General features: G+C 40.9%; 1 protein-coding gene across 4 annotated transcripts; it reads right to left on the bottom strand.

Moving 5' to 3' along the window:
* Positions 1-331: 331 nt before the first annotated feature.
* azi2 (5-azacytidine induced 2) lies at positions 332-27634 on the bottom strand. Of its 4 annotated transcripts, none has more exons than XR_015510362.1 (9): positions 27495-27618; positions 22643-22868; positions 16872-16988; positions 16459-16558; positions 15091-15236; positions 11414-11475; positions 10310-10440; positions 1355-3561; positions 332-1251 (listed from the first exon to the last, which is right to left on the bottom strand). XR_015510362.1 is itself a non-coding variant. In XM_087285539.1 (8 exons), exons 2-8 carry the CDS (start codon positions 22859-22861, stop codon positions 3353-3355), a joined length of 966 nt encoding a protein of 321 aa, XP_087141665.1. In that variant the 5' UTR covers positions 22862-22868; positions 27495-27618; the 3' UTR covers positions 332-3352. The 4 variants fall into 4 exon arrangements, 2 of the variants coding, with proteins under 2 accessions (XP_087141665.1, NP_999898.3); XR_015510363.1 differs by having other exon boundaries at positions 1355-3543; XM_087285539.1 differs by having other exon boundaries at positions 332-3543.

The following is a 27634-nucleotide window of genomic DNA, read 5'->3' as shown; positions in this document are numbered from 1 at the left end:
TATATATATATATATATGCAATCAATTGTTTGACAGCAATTATTATAAACGTGTGTGTGTTTTTTCAATCAAATCCTGTTTTATAAATAAATTAAAATACAGAAATGTCATATGTATACCCTTGCAATCCAAACATGAGCTTTAAAAAAATGTGCATTTACATTTTAATTTAAATGTTTAAAATTACAAATATGCACATGTTCATTCTACATAACATTAATAAAGCTTAATATACCGTGTGTTTCATTATTTGATTTTAAGTCTTTTATTTTCAGTATTTCGCTGTAGTTTTTTTTATGTGTGATGTTGGTAGAGAATGAGATCAGCTCAGTTTCACATGGACTCATTTATTGAATATTTACAAACACTTCAGATTCAATATAGTGCTAAAAAATTATCTACTGTACATTGCATTTTGGTTGAAGAGCGCATCGTGTTTAATGACAAACCAAAAGCCCCGTAATAAATACTCATTATTTACACCACCAACACAGAAAAGAGAAACTCGTCTTCAGCTTTGTGCTTTAACAGGACACAACAGAACTTCAGTTATGCCTGAAAATCACCTTTAAATGCTCATCGAGACTTGATCAACAACTGCTCCATTTCTACATGTTCAGAAGAGAAAACAGAAACGCAGATGATCGATTATGCAGGATTATTTATGACATGGAATGAAAAAAATGTAATTCAATTTTTTTTGCCATCTCAGATCTGAGAAAGTGTGAATTTGGAGAAGAGAAGTCAGTATTTAAGAGACAAAAAATGTACAAAGGATGAGACTGAAATCTGAAATTGTGCAATAAAGGTTTGTGTAATTGTAGAAAACCAACAACAACAAAAATGAGATCTTTAAAGTTAAACCAACAAAAAATTAAATCTGAATTTAAGTTAAATCGACAAAAAAAAATTTTTTTTAGTTGAACAAACCAAAAAAATATGATTTTTAAAATTGAACCAACCAAAATAAATCAGAATTTTTAAGTTGAACCAACAATTTTAAAAAGTTGAATAAAAAAAGCTGAATTTTTAAGTTGAACCAACAAAAAAAATCTGAATTTTAAGTTAAACCAACAAAAAATGAAATCTGAATTTAAGTTGAATCAACAAAAAATCTGAATTTTTAAGTTGAAGCAACAAAAAAGTAATAATTTTTAAGTTGAATCAGCAAAAAAATATTTAAGTTGAACCAACAAATGAAAAATATATAAAAGTTGAACCAACGAAAAAAAACTGAATTTTTAAGTTGAACTAACAAAAAGTATTTTTTTTTAAGTTGGAACAAAAAATATATATTTTTAAGTTGTTTTAAGTTGAACCAACAAAAAAAAACTTTTTTTTTTTAAAGTTGAACTAACAAAAAATTAAGTTGAACTGAAAGAAAATCTGAATTTTAAATTTGTACCAAAAACTTGGTTTAAAACTTGGCAACAGAAAAGAAGACATTTCTAAAGAAGAAAACATTGGAGTTGTGAAAATAACGTGAGAGGAGTGAGATGAAGCTGAGAGTGGGAGAAAGACTGAGCGAGATATAAGTGTGCAGTGTGGAAGGAACTGGATTCTGATGATTGCGAGTGTAAAATCTGGAACCTGTGTGAAGCTTTATTGGGTCTGTTTGTTCACAGCACAGTTTCAGACACTGATGAAGAGTCCAGCTCACAGCTCAACATCCTCCTCACCATCTACACAAGAGCAGCAGAGCTCAGAAACAGCAGATCAGCCACTACAGAGCACTGCCTCTGCCATGGATTTATTATCGGTGTTTAAAAACAGAAATGCTCGTCACAACTTCAGACAAGCTTTAGTGTGAATCTGCAAAGTCAGCAAGAAGACATTAAAAAGATGCAACTTTAAGACTTCTAAGACATCTTAGAAATCGAGATTAAGTTGCAATTGCAAAAATCAAGGGTAAAACTCAGGATAAAAATGTAAAGGTGAAAGCGCACAACTGTGAAAATAATATGAAAAAGCTGCAATTAAAGGAAATTGCAGCAAAAAAGTTGCAAAAAAAATAAAATCTGAATTTTAAAGTTGCACAAAAAAAAAGATTTTAAAGTTTCAAGCTGAAGCAACAAAACAAATGTGAAGTTTAATGTTGCACCAAAGAAATTATAAGAAAAAAAAATAATAATAATGATCAGAATTTTAAAATTGCACAAAAATATATTCTTAACGTTAAACCAGCAAAAAAAAAAAAAACATTTAACCTGAAGCAACAAAACAAAACAAAAGTGAAGTTTAATGTAAAAAATAATTGTAAAATTTCAGCAACTAAATCAGAATCTTAAAGTTGCAGCAAAAACAACATGCAGAATCTGAACTCAGGGTGAGGAGTGCGAGACTGAGCTGCAGTGGAGAGCGATCAGAGCTCCAGCAGCCTGTGGGGCACCTACAAATTGAGCCAATTGATCATTTTGGGCGAAAAGAAAGGAGAAAAAAAAAACAATAAAAATTTAAAATTTTCTAAAATGAAAATTCAGAATTTTAAAGAAATCTGATCAACACGAATCAGAATTTTAGTTGCAAAATTGATGAAAAAAAGTCCAGAAGAGAGAAAACTGCAGCAGAGTGAGGAAGGCTTACTGACACGAGTCTGTAAAAAAAACTACAAAAATTAATTAAGAATGAAAAAAAACTGCTATAAAATGATGACAAATTCACAATTACAGCAAAAAAGTCAGAACTGCGTTTTAAATTAATCAAATTTGTAGAATTTTCAAGTTGCCACAAATAAATCTGAACTAGCAGTTTTAGTTTTTGATTTCAGTAAAAAAAAATAATAAAAGTTTTATTTTATGTTGCAGAACGGTCATAGGAATTAAAAAAGAAATGTAAAGCTGCACCAAATAAATGTACATTTAAAAGTTGCACCAACAAACAAAATGTAGAATTTTAAAGTTTAAAACAAAAAGTGAAATTCATCAGCAAAAAAAGGAAAAGAGCGAGAAAACAGCGGACGAGTGAGCAAATCTCCAGCAGAGAGTCAGGACACCTTCCTGGAGTCACACAAACAAACTAACCCAAATGATGAAGAAGAGAAGAAAACAACAACAGAAACGCAGTAAGAAGGAAAAATTTGCTCTGAAAAATCATCGTCAAATTCAGACCTGCAGCAAAATCCTCTGATTTGGGGAAACAAAACAGTTTTAAAGTCGCACCAACAACAAAACACTGATGAAGAACAGCCCGAGAGAAACCTCCAGCAGAGAGTGAGGATGGACACACGGGTTCCAGGAACTCATCTGTGTAAAACATAACGCGAGTGTGTTGAGTTGTGCGTAATCAAGAGTGTGTGTTGAGCTGTGTGTGTGTGTGTGTGTGTGCGGTAAGGCAGTGCGGTGCGGGGCGGCCCTCAGTCTGCCGCCGGGCTCCAGAAGAGCGCCTCGCTGGGTCTGGGAGGACTCGGGAAGGACCAGGAGCTGTCGTCCAGAGAACTCATGCGCAGCGGGGTGCTCTCAATCAGGTCCTGTGAGGCCAGCGGAGGAGCACTGGGGGGGCGCGGAGTCGAGTCCCGGACCCGCTCCACATCGTCCAGACACTGCACTGGAACAGTTGAAGCAGCTGAAACCCACAGTCTGACGGTTTAATACACACCTCAGACACACACACACACACACACAAACGAACGCATACACAAATGCAGAGCGGCACACAGATGTACGCATGCGCACACACAAACGCACAGACACGCAAGCACACGCACACACAAAGCATGCACACGCACACAGATGCATGCATGCACTCACACACAAAACATGCACAAACACACACATACACAAAAGCATGCACACACACACACACCGACGCGCAAACACACGCACACACACAAATGCACAAATGCAGATGCACAAAAACACGCACACACATACAAATGCATGCACACGCACACAATTGCACAAACACACACAGACATGCAAACATAGGCACACACAAACAAATGCATGCACACACGCACAAAGATGAATGCATACACACACACACACACACACACACACACACACACACACACACACAAATGCACAAATGCACAAATGCACAAACACACACACAGATGCACTGACAGGTACACAAAAACACACACAAACACATGCACACAAAGATGACTTTACACAGACACGCGCACACACACACACACACACAAATGCACAAACACACGCACACTAATGCACAAACACACACACAGATGCACTGACAGGTACACAAATACACGCACACACATACAAATGCATGCACACACGCACACAAAGATAAATGCACACAGACACGCACACACACACAAATGCACAAACACACACACAGATCCACACACAAAAACACACACACACATACGAATGCATGCACACACGCACAAAAGGCTGCATGCACAAGCAAACACATACACATACACACAAATAATTGCACAAACACACACACACAAATGCAAAAACCCCCATACAAAGAAGTGCAAACATACACAAATGCACAAGCACACACACACACAAAGATGCATGTACACGCACACAAAAACACACACACAAATGCACAAACCCCATACAAAGAAGTGCAAACATACACAAATGCACACACACACACACAAAGATGCATGTACACGCACACAAAAACACGCACACAAATGCACAAACAGACGCACGAATGTGCGCACAAACATACAAATGCACGCACACACGCGTATACACACACACACACACACACACACACACACACACACACACACACACACACACAAATGCACGAACCCCCGTACAAAGAAGTGCAAACAAACACAAATGGACAAGAACACACACACAAAGATGCATGTACACGCACACAAAAACACACACACAAATGCACAAACAGGCGCACAAATGCGCGCACAAACATACAAATGCACGCACACACGCGTTTACACAAATGCACAAACACACACACACACAAATGCACAAACACACAAACACAGACGACCAAACACACGCACACACAAATAGATGCATGCACACACACAAAAAGCAGCATGTGCACAGACACACTGACTGACAACATTACAACAACAGTAAAAAAACTTTATAAACTGTTTTTTAAGTTAGTTTCTATATATATTGTGAAAAACATCAGAAAATGTCAGAATTGCAACAAAAAAGTCACAAATAAAACAGAAGTCAAAACTGAGAACTTCAGAACTGCCATGGAGAGTCAGAAATGTGACAAAAAGTCAAAACTGCAACAATTAAAATCATAATTTCAGCAAAAAGAGTGATCAGTGCATGTGAAAAGTCAATATTGAGTGTCAAAACTGCAACAAAAAGTCCGAAAAATCAGTATTTTTGTGTAAAAATGAGTGTTTTCATTTCAAACTGGTAACAAATGTCATTTTGTATCACTCGGACACTCATGTATAAAATATTTAGCTGATTTTAATGCTATGCATATCAATTGTGCACATAAACACACACACTGATATTTCTGCATGTGTGTGTGTTCGCCGAGTCTGGCCTGGGTCTGAAGTTTGAAATGCGCCCAGATCTCCGCAGTGTCCGAACACTATTTTTACACACACAGATGGCTCTGAGCTGCGATCATAAATAAAGCATGCATCAGTGTATGGCGGCGGCGGCGGCGCTGGCTTCCCTCGGGGGACGCGTTTCCTCCAGATCACTAGCTTTCTGCTCGGCCCCGTTTCTCATCTAAAGAAACAATGAGGGCTCATTTGAAAACTGATTATGTTGCTGATCTCTCAGAGGAATATGTGGGGAATATCTTAAGAAAGCCGCGTTTCCTCCACGCCGTCTCGTCTCAGACTGCTGAAATAAACATGGAGCTCTTCCTCATTTGAACACTCGCTCTAATTTGCACCTTTTGCTTTTCCTCTGAAACACACGAGGAATACTAACGAACGCAGACGGCGGAAAGCGCAGCGTGGACAGAAAACACACACACTGATGGAGCGGAGTGGAGCATCACTGTCACTGAAACGCCGAGTTATTCCTACAACACCACTGAATGTATGTTTATAGTTGAGTTGTTGTCGTGCTGGCAGCGCTGAGCTGAACGTAAAATAATAAAAACACATCCCATTTCAACCTCCACTGCAAAACTACATTAAAATGAAGAGAAAAAACATCAAAATGCAAATCAACATGATGTAAACTGACTAACGTGATGTCAACATAACATCAGATCTGACCAATCGCATAACATCGATGCTGACGTCGCCATCCAAAATTGATTTCTCGATTATCCTGTAATCGATTATTGATGTGTCGCTTTGACAGCAAGCTAGTTTACTGTATACGCATTGTACAGACAAATAATATATTCTAATGTTGATGCTTTTATCAGCAGCAGGATGGATTACTGTAACGGCCTCCTCACTGGCCTTCCCAAACACACAGTCAGTTACAGCTCATCCAGAACACTGCGGCCAGGATGAAGCAGGAAATCAGAGCACATCACACCTGTCCTCAGGTCTCTACACTGGCTCCCAGTCACATTCAGAATAGAGTTTACAGTATTATTACTGCTCTATACATCACTGAATGGCCTATAGCAGCTCAATACATTACAGATATGCTCACTGAATACAAACCTAGCATCAACGCTTGACTGAAGGCGTGTCTGAAGTTGGAGCTGAAGCGATCATCATAGCAGCGTCAGCCAATAAAATTCAGTCAGCTAGAGGCCACTGTCTAGCTCAGGGATCACAACTGTGTTTCTGGAGAGCCACCTTCCTGCAGAATTCAGTCCCAACCCTGATCAAACACACCTGAACCAATTAATAGTACCTAAAGCAGCACTTGATAATTACAAACAGGTGTGTTTGGTCAGAGCTGCAACTAAAACCTGCAGGAAGGTGGCTCTCCAGGAACAAGGTTGGTGACCCCTGGTCAAGCTGGTGTATTTGCATACAGCGTTCTGACTGGCTGATGCTTCCGCCGGCGCTTGAAAAGTTGAGCTAGTCCCAACTTCTGCAGCGAGCAACGCCTCTAATGCTGTGTTCACACCAGACGCGGAACGCGCGGATAAATCGCGTTATTCGCAAGTAAATAGCCGCGTGAACATTTGAATTTACTCGCTTCATTCGCGCGTCAAACCCCGCTTCATTCGCATGTCAAATTCACTTCAGAACAGACGCGGATTGACGTGATGGGCGGGCTTCTGTCTGCTTGGTGACTCTAGCTTCATAGCTAAATGGCTAACATGGATTTTATGAAGAAAATAACAGTGTTTATGTGCTTTATGAAGGATGATAAACAGCATCGATACGTTTCTGAGTCCACTACATTCTTTCAGAGGTGCACCCAGCACTGTGAGCTCATAAACTCCAGAAACTGAACCTGGATGACGGAGGCTTTCAGCGGTGCTTCTGACTGAGCCAAGCAGAGTTTGATGAACTGTTGTCGGTGAAAGCTGGAGGATTTCCCTCGGAACACCGACAACAGGTTCTACGTCACAATCACGCCCCCACAAGAGCAAGCTTCTGATTGGTTAATGCTGCGCGAATGTACGCTGAAGTTCAGATTTTCGAAATCGAGAGATTTGCGCGAAACGTTCGTTAAGCACGTCAAACGCCCAAAACGCTCAATTCGCCCCGCGCCATTTGCGCAAGCTGCGTCATTCGCGTCTCACCATTCATGCGTATCGCGCTGCAGGATGTCTATTCGCGCGTTTGCATTGACTTAACATGTAAATCACTCGCGCCTGACGCGCATTCCGCATCTGGTGTGAACGCAGCATTAAGCGGCGCCGACGGATCCACAATGCAGTTCGGCAACGCCTGACGTCACCCATTCAAAGTGAATGGGAATCGTTGACGCCCCGTGTGAATGGAGCGTAACAGATCACTCAGATCATCAGAATCATATAAACTAGAAATTCTTAGAGTTCAGTCAGAGCAGGGTGAATCCGCCTTCAGTTATAACAGCGCCCCCTGCTGCTGGAATCAGCTTCCGACTTGCTCCGACTCTAGACACGTTGGTCCCACTTTTTATTAAGTGGCCTTAACTAATATGTACTTACATAGGAATTAATAGTTTGTTACAATTGTGTAAATACATGTATTTACTGTGTACTTATGCTTGATTAAATACATGTATGTAATTACATCTTTAATTAACTTTTGTAATTACATTTGTAAATACACTGTTGACCACCCTTACACCTTAACCCACCCTTAAACCTACCCATACCACCAAACCTGTCCATAACCCAACCTCTATGCCAATTCAAAAGCACCACAAGTGTTCTCAAATACATTATAAACACAGTAAGTACGTTGTATTTATTTTTTTGATGCAAGTACAAAGTAGTTAAGGACACTTAATATAAAGTGGGACCGACACATTCACATCCAGACTGAACACACATCTGTTTAACTGAGCCTTTACTGAATGAGCCCTGTGCTGCGTCCGACAGATCACACTGTTGTGTCTTGCTCTTCTTTTCATTCTTTTATAACCTGTTTTAACACATTTTCATCTGTTTTTATACTATTTGTCTCTATTGTTTTTCTTACACTTGTCTCTTTTATTCTTGTTTATGTAAAGCACTTTGAATTGCCACTGTGTATAAAATGTGCAACAGAAATAAATTTGCCTTGCCTAATACTTTTCGTAATACTTTTTATTTAAATGTCAAACAGGCGTCTGTGTCATGATGAAAATTACATCAAATGGATCGACATCTAATATTGGCATCAAAAAACAGCAATTAGAGGAAAGTCCTGTCAATATTTTTTGACGTTTGGCACTAATGTTACATTTAAATGTGATGTTTTAATATCAAGCTCTTTGCACGCACTGTAGAGAGAAAAATCCAGAGTAAACTGTGAACATTTAGACAAATAAAACTTATCTTACACTTATCTTACTCTTATATTTTAATACATTTGTGTCCTTATTTTGGTGGTCAAACAGGCATCAGTGTGTGGATGTCCAACAGACGTCAAAGTTTTCACTACTAAAAATCCTTTTGTTAATTAGATTTTTTGTCTTGTTTCTAGTCCAAATATCTAAAAGTTCTTAAATCAAGAAACATTTTCTAGACAAGCAAAACATATTGTCTTTTTTAAGAAATAATATGCCAAAATGACGTGAGATATTCCTTAAATCAAGCAAAACAATCTGCTAATAGGATAAGCAAAATAATCTTGTTTTTCGATTTGTGATCAGATTATTTAGCTTACCCCATTAGCAGATTATTTTGCTTGATTTAAGGAATATCTCACATCATTTTGGCATATTATTTCTTTAAAAAGACAATATGTTTTGCTTGTCTAGAAAATGTTTCTTGATTTAAGAACTTTTAGATATTTGGACTAGAAACAAGACAAAAATCTAAGTAAGAAATGGATTTTTTGCAGAGTTGACAATTAATCAATTTGCGTTTTTACGTGTTTTTGGACGTTTCTCCACCACTCAACATCTGACGTTCAGTTTTTGTTCTGCTAAGGGCGCTGAGCTGTACATAAAGTAACAAAAAAGATATCCCAGATCAACCTTTATGACAAAACTACATAAAAACACGCCAAAATGCAAACTGATATGATGTAAACTGATGAACTGAATAACATTACATTTGACCAAATCACATAACATCAATCTTGACATCTAGAATTGGAACCAATAATTGATTTCTAGACTGTTCTGTTATCGATTTTAGACAAGTCGTTTTGACATCAAGCTAGTTTACACACATTGTAGAGTAATTTTAAAACTTTTAGACAAATAAAACTTTTCTTACAGTTGAAGTCAGAATTATTGGCCCCCCTAAATTATGACCCCCCTGTTTATTTTTTCCCCATTTTCTGTTTAACAGAGAGCAGATTTTTTTCAACACATTTCTAATCATAATAGTGTTAATAACTCATCTCTAATAACTGATTTATTTTCTCTTTGTCAAGATGACAGTAAATAATATTAGACTAGATATTCTTCAAGACACTTCTATACAGCTTAAAGTGACATGTAAAGGCTTCATTAGGGTAATTAGGGTAACCAGGCAGGTTATGGTAATTAGGCAAGTCATTGTATAACGATGGTTTGTTCTGGAGACTATCGGGAAACATATTGCTTAAATAAAAACTGAGTTGACTTTAGGGTAAAAAATTGCAGGATGTAAATTCTGAGAAAAAGTCAGAACTGCAATGTAAGTCAGAGTTGCAACAAAAATAGTCTGTACAGTCAAAAACTGATCAGTATGCAGTGAAAACAGTCAAAACTACAACACAAAACCTCAGATAATGTCTTGCGTGTGTTTGTTTATTTTTGTATGCGCGTAAAAGTGTAAGTGTGTGTCACTGTAGAGTTTGTTCTGTGTGTGTATTTGTGCGTCTCACCTCTCCTAAAGGCAGGCAGCAGAGGTCTGTCCTTCAGTCTCCTCATGAGCTCAGACTGAGATCTGACCGCTGACCGCAGACAACACACTTCACTGAGGACGTCCTGATACGACTGAACCACTGCCAGAGACCTGCGTGCACGCACGCATACACGCACACGCACGCACACACACACACACACACACACACACACACACACACACACACACACACACACACACAAAGTGCAACGTTTGTTCAATCATGTGAGTCATTTACAGCTGAGACAATTCCTCCCTCTAGTGGAGACCTGCAGCACTGCACACACACACACAGACTTTCACGCAAACACATATGCACGCACGCACACTTATCAGTCCCAATCACAGCATATAAACACAATAAATAATGGATAGACACAAGCACACACTCAGACACACAAACACAGATTTATAAAAAAAATACACTCAACGGCAATAACTGCATGTACACTCTAAATACTGCATGCACACACATGCACACACACACACACACACACACACACACACACACACACACACACACACACACACACACACACACACACACACACACACACACACACACACACACACACACACAATGGCAATAACTGCATACACACTCACTCTAAATACTGCATGCACACACATGCACACAAACACACACACACACACACACACACACACACACACACACACACACACACACACACACAAATGGCAATAACTGCATACACACTCACTCTAAATACTGCATGCACACACATGCACACAAACACACACACACACACACACACACACACAATGGCAATAACTGCATACACACTCACTCTAAATACTGCATGCACACACATGCACACAAACACACACATGCACACAAACTAACACATGCACACACACACTCACACACACACACACACACACACACACACACACACACACACACACACACACACACACACACACACACACAATGGCAATAACTGCATACACACTCTAAATACTACATGCACACACACACACACACACACACACACACACACACACACACACACTAAATTTTGACTACACACACACAAACAGACAGAAGAGCTGTCGTATTTACCTGATGTCAGTCAGAGTATTATGGGATTGATCGTCATGAGCGATGCAGTTTTCTGAAGCGTTCTGAAGAGAAAAACATCACGAGACACAAACACAGAATCATCTTAGTGGACATAATATACACACACAGCAGGAACAGTAAGTGTTGAACACATGGTCATGTCTTTCCTGGGAATAATATCTCTACAGGAGCTGCGGACAGGGAGTGTGAAGCAGACTTTGGTGAAAACCCAAACATTACACACATAAAAACTAAACAAACAAATCTGATTAATGAGTTGTGTGTGATAAGAATGAAATGACAGCAGGAGAAAGCACTGAACTACTGAAACATGTTTAATACTTTATAGAACAGTGTTTTGTGGTGCTGCAGCTTAAAGACGCCTCTCATATGGAGAATAATGACGCCTCATGCACTGCTCAGATGTGAGTTTCTCACAGTCTTCAACAGAGTGTGTAAATCTTGATGCTTCTGTGGGTCTCGTCTATCAAATCAGAGCTTTATTCTGTATTCTCTATTGGATTGGTGTCAGGTGATTGGCTGGGCCATTCTACAGCTTGCTTTTCTTTCTCTGAAAGTATCTGAGAGTCTCCTCGGCTGTGTTTTGGATCATTGTCCTGCTGGAATGGTTTCATCCTCATCCTCCTGCTGATGTAGATGTTGGACTGCAGCTGATCTTCATGCACACTGAGGAAGTGCAGAGGCTTGCTGAAGAACCACTGAGAGATTTCAGCTGCTGTCTGGGCTTTCAGTACTGAAATACACCTCCCTTTCTTCATGTGTTCAGTACTTCTTTTTCCCTGTGTCATTTCATTTTATTACGCAGAACTTCATTTGTAAACTTATTAGTTTGGTTTTCTTTGCATGTGTGGATTTCTTTTTGTTGTGACCAACATCTGAGGAAAATTTCAAGCCAACAGCACCTTTAGAAATATGTTTGATTTTTATTTCCCACACTGTACACTACCTGACAGTAGTCTTGCTGCCTATCCAAGTTTTAGGAACACAAATATTACCTGGACTTCTAGTTGATGATTGGTGTTATGTATTTTCTTTAAATAATTAAATAATAATATAAAAATAATAAAATAAATAAATATCGTAAAGAGCCCCTATTGTGGGTTTTCGAAAATGAGCCTCCATGTAGTGTGTAACACAGATCTAAGTGAAGTGAAATATCCAGCCTAGGCTTAAATCTGACAGCGGACAGTTTTTAAAACTGTTGATTCATCTAAAAAAAGAGTCGAGTCATAGTGGTTAGAATGAATCGTCTTCATAACGAGTCTTTAGCCGTTTCGGCGTGACGTGACTACGAAACATAGTTGTTATGGGCGCAAACCCGGGAAAATGTAAACCTGCGCCCCGCCCACTAACACAGACAAACAGATCCTGAAGTCATGAGTCAAGAAGACGCTGTGCTTACCTGGATATTATTGGAAGTGTGAGGGGAAATAATTGATTCAGCAGTCTACACGCTTACAGTGGGCGATTCATTCGATTGTTAAAGGAAGGATCAGAAAAGACTGGTATATGAGACCTGTGAGAATGGGCAGACAATACAGCAGGTGTGCGTGCAAAATAAGGCCAGTTTATTAGGCACAAAGGCAGCCTGCTACACGCTGGTGAGCACTACAACCCCCTGGCTGGGGATGGGATCTTTGGGCAAAGCAGAGTACAGGTAAGCCCTGAGAACACTTCAGGTAAGAGGTGCCACAGCAATAACTGCAAATAGAAATTATCTAAGTTACAGCCGAGAAGGGAGAAAAGCTCGGTCACGGAAATCACGCTCAGTAAATGATGTGCACGCTATCGGTGTAATTTTCACTGCTTATTGCTGTGCATACTTCCCGTGCGGGGGGTTATGACAGTCACGGGGTTATCCCGCGGGCCCGTCCGCCAGGGGCTTGACAAACCGTGCTGGGCCTTTGTCTCGCGCTGAACGCTGTCGACCAATCAGAACAGGCTGTCATCGGTCCAATCAGCGCAGAATAGCTTCGCGTTAATGAGGGGAACAAATGAATCACTGAACAATTCAAATGGGAGTCGCTGGGATAATTAGGTACAAATAAATGCAGATTATAAGACCATGAAAGTGTTTTTTGACCTTGCATGAATATCAGTATGTTGTTGGAGACCCACATAACCGAAATATGACCCTTTTTCATGTATAATATGGGCTCTTTAAGTAGTGAGGTCTTTGATTGCCTCTGTCTCCGAATAGGTTTCCTCATTGCTGCACAGGTGTGGTGAGTCAGGTGCCAGCCAGCACGTGGAGGCCGGCTTGTTTGTGGAGACAATTTAAACCGCACTGGAACGTCGTTTGAAGAGTCTCCTCTCTCCCGGCTTGTGTTGTTTGTTTTGTGGAGTAGAAATTGTGTTGTATTTTACTCGGCTAAATTGTTAAAAGTGAACGCTGAGTGTTGACTTTGAGATATATACGGAGACACGTGTGCTGAGGAGGGTGCCTTTTTGTTTTACTACGTTTTCCTCATGTTTTGTGGTTAGTAGGGAGGTAAGTGAATGCTATTTTATTTGTTTAATTTCATGTTAAAAACTTAGCAAGCTGTTGTGTTTTGTTTGTTATTTTGGCATTTACCTCGGCAAGCTTTTTATTGTCTCCTTTTTTAAATGTAAACGTCAAATAAATTGGACTTTACGTTATTTCTTTGGTCATTCGTCTTTGTTGTTGTTTTTACTTTTAAACTGGAGATGAGACTCCGGGCTCCTCATTAATTTGAAGGAGTTCTAATTACTTTAATATAATATTATTTACTGTTACGGGTCTGGCTTGCTGTATGGAGGAAAGCAAGGTTGGAATTTGTAACAATTGAGTGTCAGAAGTGTCTCTATGAAAGGTGAAGGCCTCTAGATTTTGCTGATTTGAGCTCAATAAATCTGATCATGTCTTGATGTTGACTGATTTGATGAGGACAGTGCGCTCTGACTCTGCTCAGACTAAAGTGTCATCACTGAACAGAAATAATGTCCAGTATAGAATATAAAGTCCTGCTGCAGTGGAGACAGAATGAAGATTGTGTCTGACTCCATCATGAGCTTGGAGGACTGCATCCATACATCTCTGACATGACTCACATCACTGATTAATAAAGTCATCTGGAATGAAGAAGAAAGCTTCAGCAGGATCCCAGAGTTCATCAAGAGTCTTTGTGTTCATCTTCAACACCTCCTCCTTCATCAGCTCAATCATGTTGATGTCTGGTGACTGGGCTGGCCATTCCTGGAGCACTCTCTGCTTTCAGGAGCTTTGATGTGGAGGCTGGAGTATGAGAAGGAGCGCTATCCTGCTGGAGAATTGTCCCTCTCCTGTGGTTTGTAATGCAATGGGCAGCACAGATATCTTGATACCTCAGGCTGTTGATCTCTCGCACGCCCCCATACTGAATGAACCCAAACCATGATGTCTCCTTCACCAAACTTGACTGATTTCTGTGAGAATCTTGGTCCATGCTGGATCCAGTAGGTCTTCTGCAGTATTGGTGATGATGCAGATCAGCAGATGATCCAGCAGAGAAATCCACCTTCTGACACTTTCACACATCATCAACTAGAAGACCAGATATTATCTGCTGCTCTTATAATAGATCCACCACAAGACAAGTCAGGGAGTGTATAGTGTTTGTAATCAGTGTGTGTGTGTGTGTGTGTGTGTGAGAGACCTGTGTGTCTCTGTAGAGTTTGTTGAGTGTGTTGTTCTCCAGCTGCAGTCTGTCCAGCTGCTCCTGCAGGTTCTGGATCTTCAGTTCACTGCTGTGTCGGTCCACGTGCCAATACTCGGACGTATCCGCAGTCAGACTCTTCATCACTGAACACACACACAGACAAACAGACACAAATTAAAACATTTTGCTAGAACATTTAACTAGAAGCAATTTAATATGAATGTAAAACTAATACTTGAAATGTAGTGCATTACTTTAGAATAAATCAATGGCATGTCATTAATTATTCAACTCACACCACCCTTCTTATAAAGTGATCAAAACCTGCTGGAACTACTTTATCTACTGAATCAAGCATTCATCACAGCCCTATTGTGCAAGTGTGGAATAACTAAAACTGTTAAATTATTAGAGGATAATGCATGTATATATAATAAGATAATAAGTGTAGCCGTTACAGCTCAGATGTGCATTAATCTATTAATTCAACAGAGTTTTAGTCCACTATAGTTCCCACAGCTGCTGAATCCACTGATGAGATGTGTTATTTGAGAGCATGTTAGTCAGGTGTTTGTATTATTCAAACGTCTGCTGTGTGTAGCACTAGTGTCCTCCGCATCTCCTCCTCCTGTTGTGTTCTGGTGTGATTTCTGACTGTGAAATAAATATAATCATTCAGCGGAGTGATATGGAGCTGTAATGCGCTCTAAACCTGCCGAAACTACTTTAGCTGTGCCTTTATCTGTCAATGACCAAACACCTGAGAGTGACCAGCAGCCAATCAGAATCAAGCATTCAGTAGACCTGTAGTATAATGTTAGTGTAGTGATATGGAGCTGTAATGCGCTCTAAATATGCCGGAACTACTTTAGCTGTGCCTTTATCTGTCAATGACCAAACACCTGAGAGTGACCAGCAGCCAATCAGAATCAACCATTCAGCAGACCTGTAGTATAATGTTAGTGTAGTGATATGAAGCAGTAATGCACTCTAAACCTGCCGAAACTACTTTAGCTGTGCCTTTATCTGTCAATGACCAAACACCTGAGAGTGACCAGCAGCCAATCAGAATCAAGCATTCAGTAGACCTGTAGTATAATGTTAGTGTAGTGATATGGAGCTGTAATGCGCGCTAAATCTGCCGGAACTACATTAGCTGTGCCTTTATCTGACAATAACCAAACACCTGACACCTGAGAGAGACCATCAGCCAATCAGAATCCAGCATTCAGCAGACCATCAGGTATACCACTAGTTAGTTGTTGTATTATGTATTATAATGCAGTATTATTGCTGTATAATATTGTGTTATTTATGAATGAACAGAGGTGTGTGATATGAGGTGCAGTTGTTTTGAAGCCTGACCTTGGCTGGTCTCCATCTCGGAGCGCAGCTGCAGCAGCTCCAGCTCTTTGGCCTGCAGTTGCTCCGTCAGGACCCGCTCCACATCCTGCTTATCTTTTTTCTGGAAGCAAACACACATGACTGTTGAGTGTGTGTAAGTGTGTGAGAGAGATTATATAAGTGTGTGTGAGAGAGAGTATATAAGCGTGTGTGTGAGATTGTGTATGTGTGTATGTGTATTTATGTATGTGTGAGTATGTGTGTGTGTATAAGTGTGTGTTTGAAAGTGTGTCTATTTATGTACGTGTTTGTATTCATGCATGTATGTATGTGTATATTTATGCATGTGTGAGTGTTTGTGTGTGTGTATTAATGTATGTGAGAGCATGTGTGTGTGTCTGTGTGTAAAACAGCAGCAGTGCAGCACACAGTACCACTCTATTGAGCTCCAGCTGCAGATCCTCCTTCTCCATGTAGATTCCTCGATACGCACTGAAGGCTTTATTCATGTACTGCGGCCCTTCAGACGGAGGAGCTTCAGGACGGAAGTGCTGCAAAAACAGCACGCACGCACGCACGCACGCACGCACGCACGCACGCACGCACGCACGCACGCACGCACGCACGCACGCACGCACGCACGCACGCACGCACGCACGCACGCACGCACGCACGCACACACACACACACACACACACACACACACACACACACACACACACACACACACCCACTTCAATACAACAAGCTCACAGTAATATGGTGTTATAGAGATAGTCTCATCTGCTTGACAATGCTGGGTTTATCTGATCAAAAATAAAGTCAAATTTGTAAAATCATGAGATTTAATAACTGCTGTTTTATTGTGTGAATATACTATAAACTAGAGCTGTGAACCTACACTGCTCTCACGGTTCGGTGACGATTATCATGCCATCGATTCGGTTCAATTCGACATCTCAGTGCATCAGGGTGCATTGACAGCGCTGTCCATACAGTTTAATATTTCTTCACAGCAGAATTCCTGTATTAAAATGTATGAATATATTTATATACTATTTGTATATATATAAGTATATGGATATATATACTATATATATTATATATATACTATTTGTATATATATAAGTATATATATAAGTAGTTGGAGTGTTGTAAATACTCACGCTCGCCTAGTAAGCTACAGCAACATAGTGCATATGAGATAAATGACGTCAGTACACAATAACCGGTTATGATTATTACTGAACCGATACCGAATTGTCGGCGTCTGCATCGTGGTGCACCGAAGAAACTATTTATTTTGACACCCTTACTATAAACTGTAAATTATGTTCAGAGCGGTAAAAAAACTGAACTTATTATTAATGTCAAACAATGCAACATGCTTATATGTGATAGAAAACATCGGATTCTGTAACTGTTGTTTAACATATTGTTAAACTATAACAAAGTTGACTGTAACAGATTTGATGATAACACTGTTGACGATAACAGATTTGACCATAAGACTGGATAATAACCAAGTTGACGATAACTATTACGCCCCAAGTCTAGGGGAATACAACATGGCCATAATAAACGAAAACCAAATGTGTTGTGGGTGGTGGATTTCCCAGACAAAACAAAAACTTGACGCAAAAGACCTACTTCAGTCAACAACCAAACTCGGACACTCAGTAGAAAGTAATTAAATAGATTTATTATAGAAAAAAAATTGCAGTTTTAAATGAGCATCTTTTCAGGGTGGCCACAGGCCAAAATAACAAACAGAAGCTGCAAAGTAAACGAACTAAATGACCTATAAATATTTAAACGAAAATACAGGAAGCTTACCTTTCTCCCTAAACATAACGCAGTCAAAAGTAATCAAATAAATAGGCAGGCCACCCCTACAAGCTCAAACTCTCAAAAAGCTGAGTGCAACAGAGTGAACAACAACAGAGTTGATGATAAAAGAGTTGATGACAACAGAGCTGATGACAATAAAGTGGACGACAACAGAGTTAACGACAACAGAGATGACAATAACAGAAATTATGGTAACAGATTCGATGATAACACAATTGGCAACAACAGAGATGATGCCAATCAAGTTGATGTAACAGAGCGCACAATAACAGGGTTGGCGATAACAGAGTTGACGTAAAAGAGTTGACAGTAGCAGAGTTGACGTAAAAATGTTAACGACAACAAGAGCTGACGATAACATAGCAGACCATAGCAGAGCAGACCGTAACAGAGCAGACAATAACAAAGCTGACGGTAACAGAGTTGACGGTAACAGCGCTGACGACTACAGAGCTGACAACTACAAAGCTGACAACTACAAAGCTGACGACTACAGAGCTGACGACTACAGAGTTGACGACTACAGAGCTGACAGCGACAGAGCTGATGGTAACAGAGCTGACGGTATCAAAGCTGACGATAACAGAGCTGACAGTAACAGAGCTGACGGTAACAGAGCTGACAGTAACAGAGCTGACAGTAACAGAGCTGACGGTAACAGAGCTGACGGTAACAGAGCTGACGGTAACAGAGCTGACGGTAACAGAGCTGACGGTAACAGAGCTGACGGTAACAGAGCTGACGGTAACAGAGCTGACGGTAACAGCGCTGACGGTAACAGAGCTGACGGTAACAGAGCTGACGGTAACAGCGCTGACGGTAACAGCGCTGACGGTAACAGCGCTGACGGTAACAGCGCTGACGGTAACAGAGCTGACGGCAACAGAGCTGACGACTACAGAGCTGACCGTAACAGAGCTGACGACTACAGAGCTGACGACTACAGAGCTGACGACTACAGAGCTGACGACTACAAAGCTGACGACTACAGAGCTGACGACTACAGAGCTGACGACTACAAAGCTGACGACTACAAAGCTGACGACTACAAAGCTGACGACTACAGAGCTGACGACTACAAAGCTGACGACTACAGAGCTGACGGCGACAGAGCTGACGGCGACAGAGCTGACGGCGACAGAGTTGACGACTACAGAGCTGACAGCGACAGAGCTGACGGTAACAGAGCTGACGACTACAGAGCTGACGACTACAGAGTTGACGACTACAGAGCTGACAGCGACAGAGCTGATGGTAACAGAGCTGACGGTAACAGAGCTGACGGTAACAGAGCTGACGACTACAGAGCTGACGACTACAGAGTTGACGACTACAGAGCTGACAGCGACAGAGCTGATGGTAACAGAGCTGACGGTATCAAAGCTGACGATAACAGAGCTGACGGTAACAAAGCTGACGGTAACAGAGCTGATGGTAACAGAGCTGACAGTAACAGAGCTGACAGTAACAGAGCTGACAGTAACAGAGCTGACCGTAACAGAGCTGACCGTAACAGAGCTGACCGTAACAGAGCTGACCGTAACAGAGCTGACGGTAACAGAGCTGACGGTAACAGAGCTGACGGTAACAGCGCTGACGGTAACAGCGCTGACGGTAACAGAGCTGACGGTAACAGAGCTGACGGTAACAGCGCTGACGGTAACAGCGCTGACGGTAACAGCGCTGACGGTAACAGAGCTGACGGCAACAGAGCTGACGACTACAGAGCTGACCGTAACAGAGCTGACGACTACAGAGCTGACGACTACAAAGCTGACGACTACAAAGCTGACGACTACAAAGCTGACGACTACAGAGCTGACGGCGACAGAGCTGACGGTAACAGAGCTGACGGTAACAGAGCTGACGGTAACAGCGCTGACGGTAACAGCGCTGACGGTAACAGAGCTGACGGTAACAGAGCTGACGGTAACAGCGCTGACGGTAACAGCGCTGACGGTAACAGCGCTGACGGTAACAGAGCTGACGGTAACAGAGCTGACGGCAACAGAGCTGACGGTAACAGAGCTGACGGTAACAGCGCTGACGGTAACAGCGCTGACGGTAACAGAGCTGACGGTAACAGAGCTGACGGTAACAGCGCTGACGGTAACAGCGCTGACGGTAACAGCGCTGACGGTAACAGAGCTGACGGTAACAGAGCTGACGGCAACAGAGCTGACGACTACAGAGCTGACCGTAACAGAGCTGACGACTACAGAGCTGACGACTACAAAGCTGACGACTACAGAGCTGACGGCGACAGAGCTGACGGCGACAGAGCTGACGGCGACAGAGTTGACGACTACAGAGCTGACAGCGACAGAGCTGATGGTAACAGAGCTGACGGTAACAGAGCTGACGGTAACAGAGCTGACGACTACAGAGCTGACGACTACAGAGTTGACGTCTACAGAGCTGACAGCGACAGAGCTGATGGTAACAGAGCTGACGGTAACAGAGCTGACGACTACAGAGCTGACGACTACAGAGTTGACGACTACAGAGCTGACAGCGACAGAGCTGATGGTAACAGAGCTGACGGTATCAAAGCTGACGATAACAGAGCTGACGGTAACAAAGCTGACGGTAACAGAGCTGACGACTACAGAGCAGACGACTACAGAGCAGACGACTACAGAGCAGACGACTACAGAGCAGACGACTACAGAGCTGACGACTACAGAGCTGACGGCGACAGAGCTGACGACTACAGAGCTGACGGCGACAGAGCTGACGGTAACAAAGCTGACGATAACAGAGCTGACAGTAAGAGAGCTGACGACAACAGAGCCCACGGTAACAAAGTCCATGGTAACAGAGCTGACGGTAACAGAGCCGACGGTAACAGAGCTTATGACGACAGAGCTGACGACAACAGAGCCCACGACAACAGAGCCCACGACAACAGAGCCCACGACAACAGAGCCCACGACAACAGAGCCCACGACAACAGAGCCCACGACAACAGAGCCCACGACAACAGAGCCCACGGTAACAGAGCCCACGGTAACAGAGCCCACGGTAACAGAGCCCACGGTAACAGAACTGACGACAAAAGAGCTGACGGCGACAGAGCCGGTGACAAAAGAGTGGACGACAACAGAGCTGACACTTACCAAGTTGACGACAACAGACATGACAATAACAGAGATAATGGTAACAGATTCGATGACAACACAACTGGCGACAACAAAGATGACCACAACAAAAGAGATGGCAGTGGTGTAACAGATCACAAATCTTACAGTTCGCATCACATTATGTTTTTTTAGTCAAGTATCGACCGTTTCTCGGATCGGCCAAAAAGGGAAGGAGACAAATGTAATTTATTACATTTATTACAAAAGCAGTACTGCAAGACACCTTTGGTTAATCAACAGAACTTTTATCAAAAATAAAATGAAGACATATTCAGCTGAATAAAAATAAATTCTAAAATATTCAGTGCTGTGAAAAATTCACTGTTACTACTTCTGATGCTGAAAACACTAAATGTATAAATCTAAAATCATAATTTGTATAACCCATATTTATTTTTAGTCTTATTTTCAAAAAAATCTTTAAGTTATTCACTTATAAAACTTCATGTTTCATTGCTAGATATGTCATTTTTGAAGAATTATTTAGTGGCATATTATTGATGGCTGGTTAGAAGGCGGGTTGTCGCCACCTATTGGTTACATAATGTAATTGCTGCCTACAACTTTCATTTTTGAGCGTCAAGTTAAACGCATATGACTGTGATTAAGGATTAATAAACATATGCAAATCGCCATTGTTAATAATTTGTTGCCAATTAGTGACAGAGAACACCTTTAATAACCCACAAATTAATAACCAACACCTTCTAAGAAACCCACCACATCCCGAATAACCTCACAACTTCTTCCGTCATCATTATATTTCACAGGAAAGCCTGAATGCTTTTATACATGTGATTTGAATGATGCAAGAGGCGATCTGCCTGTGATATTTAGGATTAATCAACAAATGAAAAACAAAGTATTAATCTGCGGGTCATGTGTGTTCTGAACCATGGGTTGTGATCCGTATGAATCATGAATCGACCGTGAGCTGTTACACCCCTAAGAGTCGACGATAACAGCGTTGACAATCACATCATTGATGATAACAGCACTGATGATATATGTGTACACATACAAACATTACAATGAACCTTTCCATTGCATGTCCACAGTTTTACCCATGAGGTGTCCCTATCTCGTGGTGTTTTAAACGCTTCTCAGCAGTGAATTGTTTTGTAAAGCAATTGGTGTCAATGTTTCGAAGCTTTGAACAGCTCAGTTTCTCCCATCAGTAGCTGCTGTTTGTGTGATGCTGATGAACTGACCTTGTCCTCCAGCTGTTTGACGCGGCGGCGCAGCAGGCCGTTCTCCTTCTCGGTTTCTCGAAGTCTCTTCTTGATGTCTTCGTAGGCCGTGACCAGAGCGAAGTGCGACGCCACAGACTCGTCTCCGGCACACACCGACACCGGGCTCTCCACCGCACCGTACGCAGACTCATGCTTCAGGATACAGATGTCATCGTCCACCGCTGCCGGAGACTCCATACCACAGCTGCACACACACACATACACACACACACGCCCAGTCAAAAATCACATCAGAACACAACTGAAGGCTTTGGAGATGTGGAAGAAACTAGTGCTACAGACAGGAGCAGTTTGAGAAAGACACACACACAGGAGCGTCGCAAGACATCATTTACTGAGGCACGTGCCCCAGCAAAAATTGCCAGTGTCCCAGTAAATGTTTTGAGATATTATTTACTTTATATGCAAGTGTATTAACTTACGCCCCATTCACACGGGGCTTCAGCGTCAACGCTTCCCATTCACTTTGAATGGGTGACGTCAGGCGTTGCCGAACTGCATTGTGGATCCGTCGGCACCGCTTCAGAGGCGTTGCTCGCTGCAGATGTTGGGACTAGCTCAACTTTTCAAGCACCGACGGAAGCGTCAGCCAATCAGATCGCTGTATGCAAATACACCAGCTAGACAGTGGCCTATTGCTGACTGGATTTCATTGGCTGACGCTGCTATGACGATCGCTTCAGGCTCAATTTCAGACACGCCTTCAGTCAAGCGTTGACGCTGTGTGAATGGGGCGTAAGAGTGGTAAACCCAGAATAAAGACGTTAGTCTCTATGTGCAACCAAACCAACGCCTGTGAAACTGAAAGCAATGTAGTTTAATCAAAAAGCAAACTGAGCATTCAGTAATATGCATGCACATACATTTGTCAGTTGGTTTATTTTGTATTCTTTATTAACTTATGCCTTTTTTTTTTAATTAAATGGCTTTTTTATTCCTTTATTATTTGGGTATTTGTCCTTTCACTGTCACTTTGTTTCACTGTGGATACTTCTGTCACCAAACCAAATTCACCAAACCATATGCGTAAGCATTAGGCATGGGCCGGTATAAGATTATAGCAGTACACTGCAAAAAAGGCTTTTCTTACTTAGATTTTTTGTCTTGTTTCTAGTCCAAATATCTAAAAATTCTTAATTCGAGAATAATTTTCAAGACAAGCAAAACATTTTGTCTTGTTTTAAGAAATAATCTGCTAATATTAAGTGGATTTTACCCTAAAACAAGCAAAATAATCTGCCAATGGGGTAAGCAAAATAATCTTGTTTTTCCTTTTGATATAAGATTATTTTGCTTACCCCATTGGCAGATTTTTTGCTTGTTTTAGGCTAAAAATCACCTAGTATTAGCAGATCATTTTTTAAAACAAGACAAAATGTTTTGCTTGTCTAGAAAATTATTCTCGAATTAAGAATTTTTAGATATTTGGACTAGAAACAAGACAAAAAATCTAAGTAAGAAAAGCATTTTTTGCAGTGTATGATCATAGATATATACACTAGATATCGCATAGGGACCCCGAGCATGCATCAATAGCGCCGCCATATTGGTACAGTGCTCCCAGGACAAGTGTCATTTAACCGCACTGGCCAACACAGTGTTATTACGTGAAGATGCGGGACTTTAACTCTGTCTACGAGTGTAGTAAACAAAGAAAACAAAGCACAAAGGCAGAACATTACATAGGTAAGATCAGGGCTTTACATTAACACCCACCAACCCGCCAAATGCGGGTAGATTTCAGCTTTGGCGGGTTACACAGCCGCTCCCACCAGCCACTTTGGCAGGTTGGAAATAATTTTGACATTTTCTTAAAGCAGGGTTTGACAATAAGGATGGCCCAATATGCGTGCTAATGTGATCTTTGAATCGAGTAACAGAACGACTGAAAACTGTTCGCGCGAGACAAAGCAGGTGAATACATTATGAGAGGATGATTACTCGCGCACAGGTGATGTGATGTGAAGAGTGCGACTGTTAAAAGCGTTTACTTGCGCTTTTTTCCGTTCATTTGCGATCGGTTCTCTCTGAAAAAGACTAGACAGAAAACGATGCTCGTGTTCCCAGAGTCCTGCTGCTTTTAAGAGATCAAGATTGAAAAATATATATATTTGTAAGCATCAGCAGCAGTCACTGCTTTTGTTTTAATTATTCTCAGGCACGTGATCATCCTTTCATTATCACTTGTGGTGTTTTTACCTGCTTTCTTTTGCTTACAGTTATTTTTGTTAATATAGTTTAATTATCATCCTTTACAATAACATTTCTTTAATATGAGATTATCTCCCCATTTGTGTATAGTAACTGCTGATCTGAGACCTTTAGCCAGGACACATTACTCTGCATATTTTAGATGCATGACAATAGATCTTTTAAAATGTTCATTAAAAAAAGGTTTTGTTGAATAAAGTGCATGTATACAGCTATATATTTGCTTGTTTTGACACATTTAAATATGTGGCTAAGAAATAATTATGTCTTTTTGGTGTGGTTAGAGATGAATTTGGTAAAACCTTTATTCTGAACCCTAAAAAGTCACATGAAGCAAAAACTAATTGCAATGTGACACAACCCATTTGCTCATCCACAGTGAGCACGTTCACACACAACACACACAAACAGTGAAATAAATGAGGAGGCATGTGGACACCACAACATCTAAATCAAGTCATTTTAGCAGGTCAAAGTCACATTGTTTATTTATAATATATTTTCCAAACAACAAAATTGTGGCTAGTGAAAATGGCAAGTGGCTAGTAATGTTGAAAATCTACTAGCCACAGTGGCTGCTGATCAAAAAAGATAGTGTAAAGCCCTGTGTAAGATTACGTTTTTTACGTTTTAGTATGTTCTGAACTTTTGTGCTAATCAGGTCACATTATTGATGATAACAGTCACTTACTGCATTCACCATACGGCAAAGCAGCTCCAACTCGCACTAAACACTCTGCATATGCTAGTTTTGTTGAATAAAATCAGCAAACAATGCAAAAGAAATATGACAACGAGATGCTGCGCTGCCAGAAACTTGAATTATTGTCGGCTAATGAATGAGTCCTTCATAATGGAGATTCATTCACAAACGAATCGCTCTCTCCGTCAGTATGAGAAGTAAAAGTGAGAGAGGGTGGGTGTTAAAGGACAACAATTAGATCAAATTTAACAAGGAGGGTAAATAGTATATTTCCACACACACAAACACAAGCTTTTTGTCAGGAATGCCAGTGTGATCACTGATCCATCAATGTAGAAAAGTGATGTAAAATATAATTTTCATAATTTAAAAAAGAAAATTGCCTACTGACCTCCGGGAAAACTCCCGCTCATAGATATATGTATATATGTGTAATTTTCTGGCTTGGTCCTGCATTCATTTCAATGGAGCGCTACCCTGTACTAAAATGGCGACTCTATTGACAACAACAGGGTAGGCGACATCTAGTGTATATATCTATGCGGTATGATAACCTTGGGTAAAGACATCACAGTTTCCACTCCATCACATTCCATTTACTATCTGGCGTCATAAAAATAAACAAGCATTGTATTTATTTGATAAAACAGTTCAGCTAATAATATTAGAGAACATGTTTCATGTTTTTGTTATATATAATTGTAATATTTAAAACAACCGCTGTGATATGATGACTTAAAATCTTGATAATAATTACAAGTCATGGCAAAACTATAATACATATTCATAATAATGTGGTTATAAAATAAAGCATTAATGATATTAGCATTATTATTAGTGATGGTAACATTCATTCATTCGTTTTCAGCTAGTCCCTTTATTAATCTGGGGTCGCCACAGTGGAATGAACCGCCAACCTGTCCAGCATATGTTCGACACAGCGGATGCCCTTACAGATGCAATCAATCACTGGGAAACACCCATACACACTCATTCACACACACACACTCATACACTACGCCAATTTAGCCTACCCAATTGCCCTATAGCGCATGTGTTTGGACTGTGGGGGAAACCCACACCAACACGGGGAGAACATGCAAACTCCACACAGAAATGCCAGTGAATGATAACATTAACGTAAAGCTAATACAAAAGTATTGTAATGCATTAGATTTTAGAGCTAGTAATATTGATAAGATACTAATTACAATAAAATGACAGTAACTAGTATTGTATAATGTGTTACATCTTGTAAGTAACTTGCCTAACTCCAGCCATATTTTAAACTATTCTTATTGGTCAGGAAAATACCTTTGAATGTCGTGATTGGACCAATCAGAATCAAGCATTCCAGAGAGCCACGTAAACATGTCATATAGCATTACAAAAGCGAAAGCAACGCAGGAATCATCATTATAAGCATGTCATCCAGGATAATACCGCTGTATAATGAATATTTTGCTTTAAATATGCAGGTGTTTTGTGAATAATATCCGGGGCTTTTATTCTAGAGCTGATTCACTGTTGACAGATGAAGATGTCAAACTGAAAGAGAAAGCAGATTCACACAAAACACGACACAAAACAGCACAGACCGACACAGAAACAGCCTCATCTCGGGGAATCTGAGGAGAAAATAGACCGAGGGAGGCGGAATGAGGTGCTGAGGAGACACAAACACACACAACAATAGACAAAACACACACAACGATAGACAAACACACACAATCATACACACAAACACACACACACAACCCAACACAGAACGCACACGAGCAGACGATGAGCTGAATACATCCACCAATGTTTACATTCACTGTCCGCTTCATCACGATGAGGATGAAGCTGTGCGCGCGTGTGTGTGTGTGTGTGTGTGCGTGCAGATAAACTCACCGACAGCAGTCAGTCCGAGTGACACCGAGAAACACACACACCACTCATGACGGAGAGCAGAAACACGCGTCTGGAAAGCCGAACACAAACACACACAGACACTCGACAACACAACACTCTCCAGGAAGTGATCCTGTAAG

The sequence above is a fragment of the Danio rerio genome, chromosome 16 (assembly GCF_052040795.2).
Source record: "Danio rerio strain M-AB ecotype USA chromosome 16, GRCz13ab, whole genome shotgun sequence".
NCBI lineage: Eukaryota > Metazoa > Chordata > Actinopteri > Cypriniformes > Danionidae > Danio > Danio rerio.
This window is presented reverse-complemented; position numbering and strand designations above follow the sequence as displayed.

What these genes read in the sequence shown, in the direction of transcription:
- azi2 (NM_214733.3), bottom strand. Translation starts at nt 22,861, where the DNA reads ATGGAGTCTCCGGCAGCGGTGGACGATGACATCTGTATCCTGAAGCAT. An exon ending in AATACTCTGACTGACATCAG is followed by an intron (nt 10,441 to 11,413) that starts GTAAATACGACA and finishes GCGTGCACGCAG; the next exon opens with GTCTCTGGCAGTGGTTCAGT. An exon ending in GCTGCCTGCCTTTAGGAGAG is followed by an intron (nt 3,562 to 10,309) that starts GTGAGACGCACA and finishes TGTGGGTTTCAG; the next exon opens with CTGCTTCAACTGTTCCAGTG.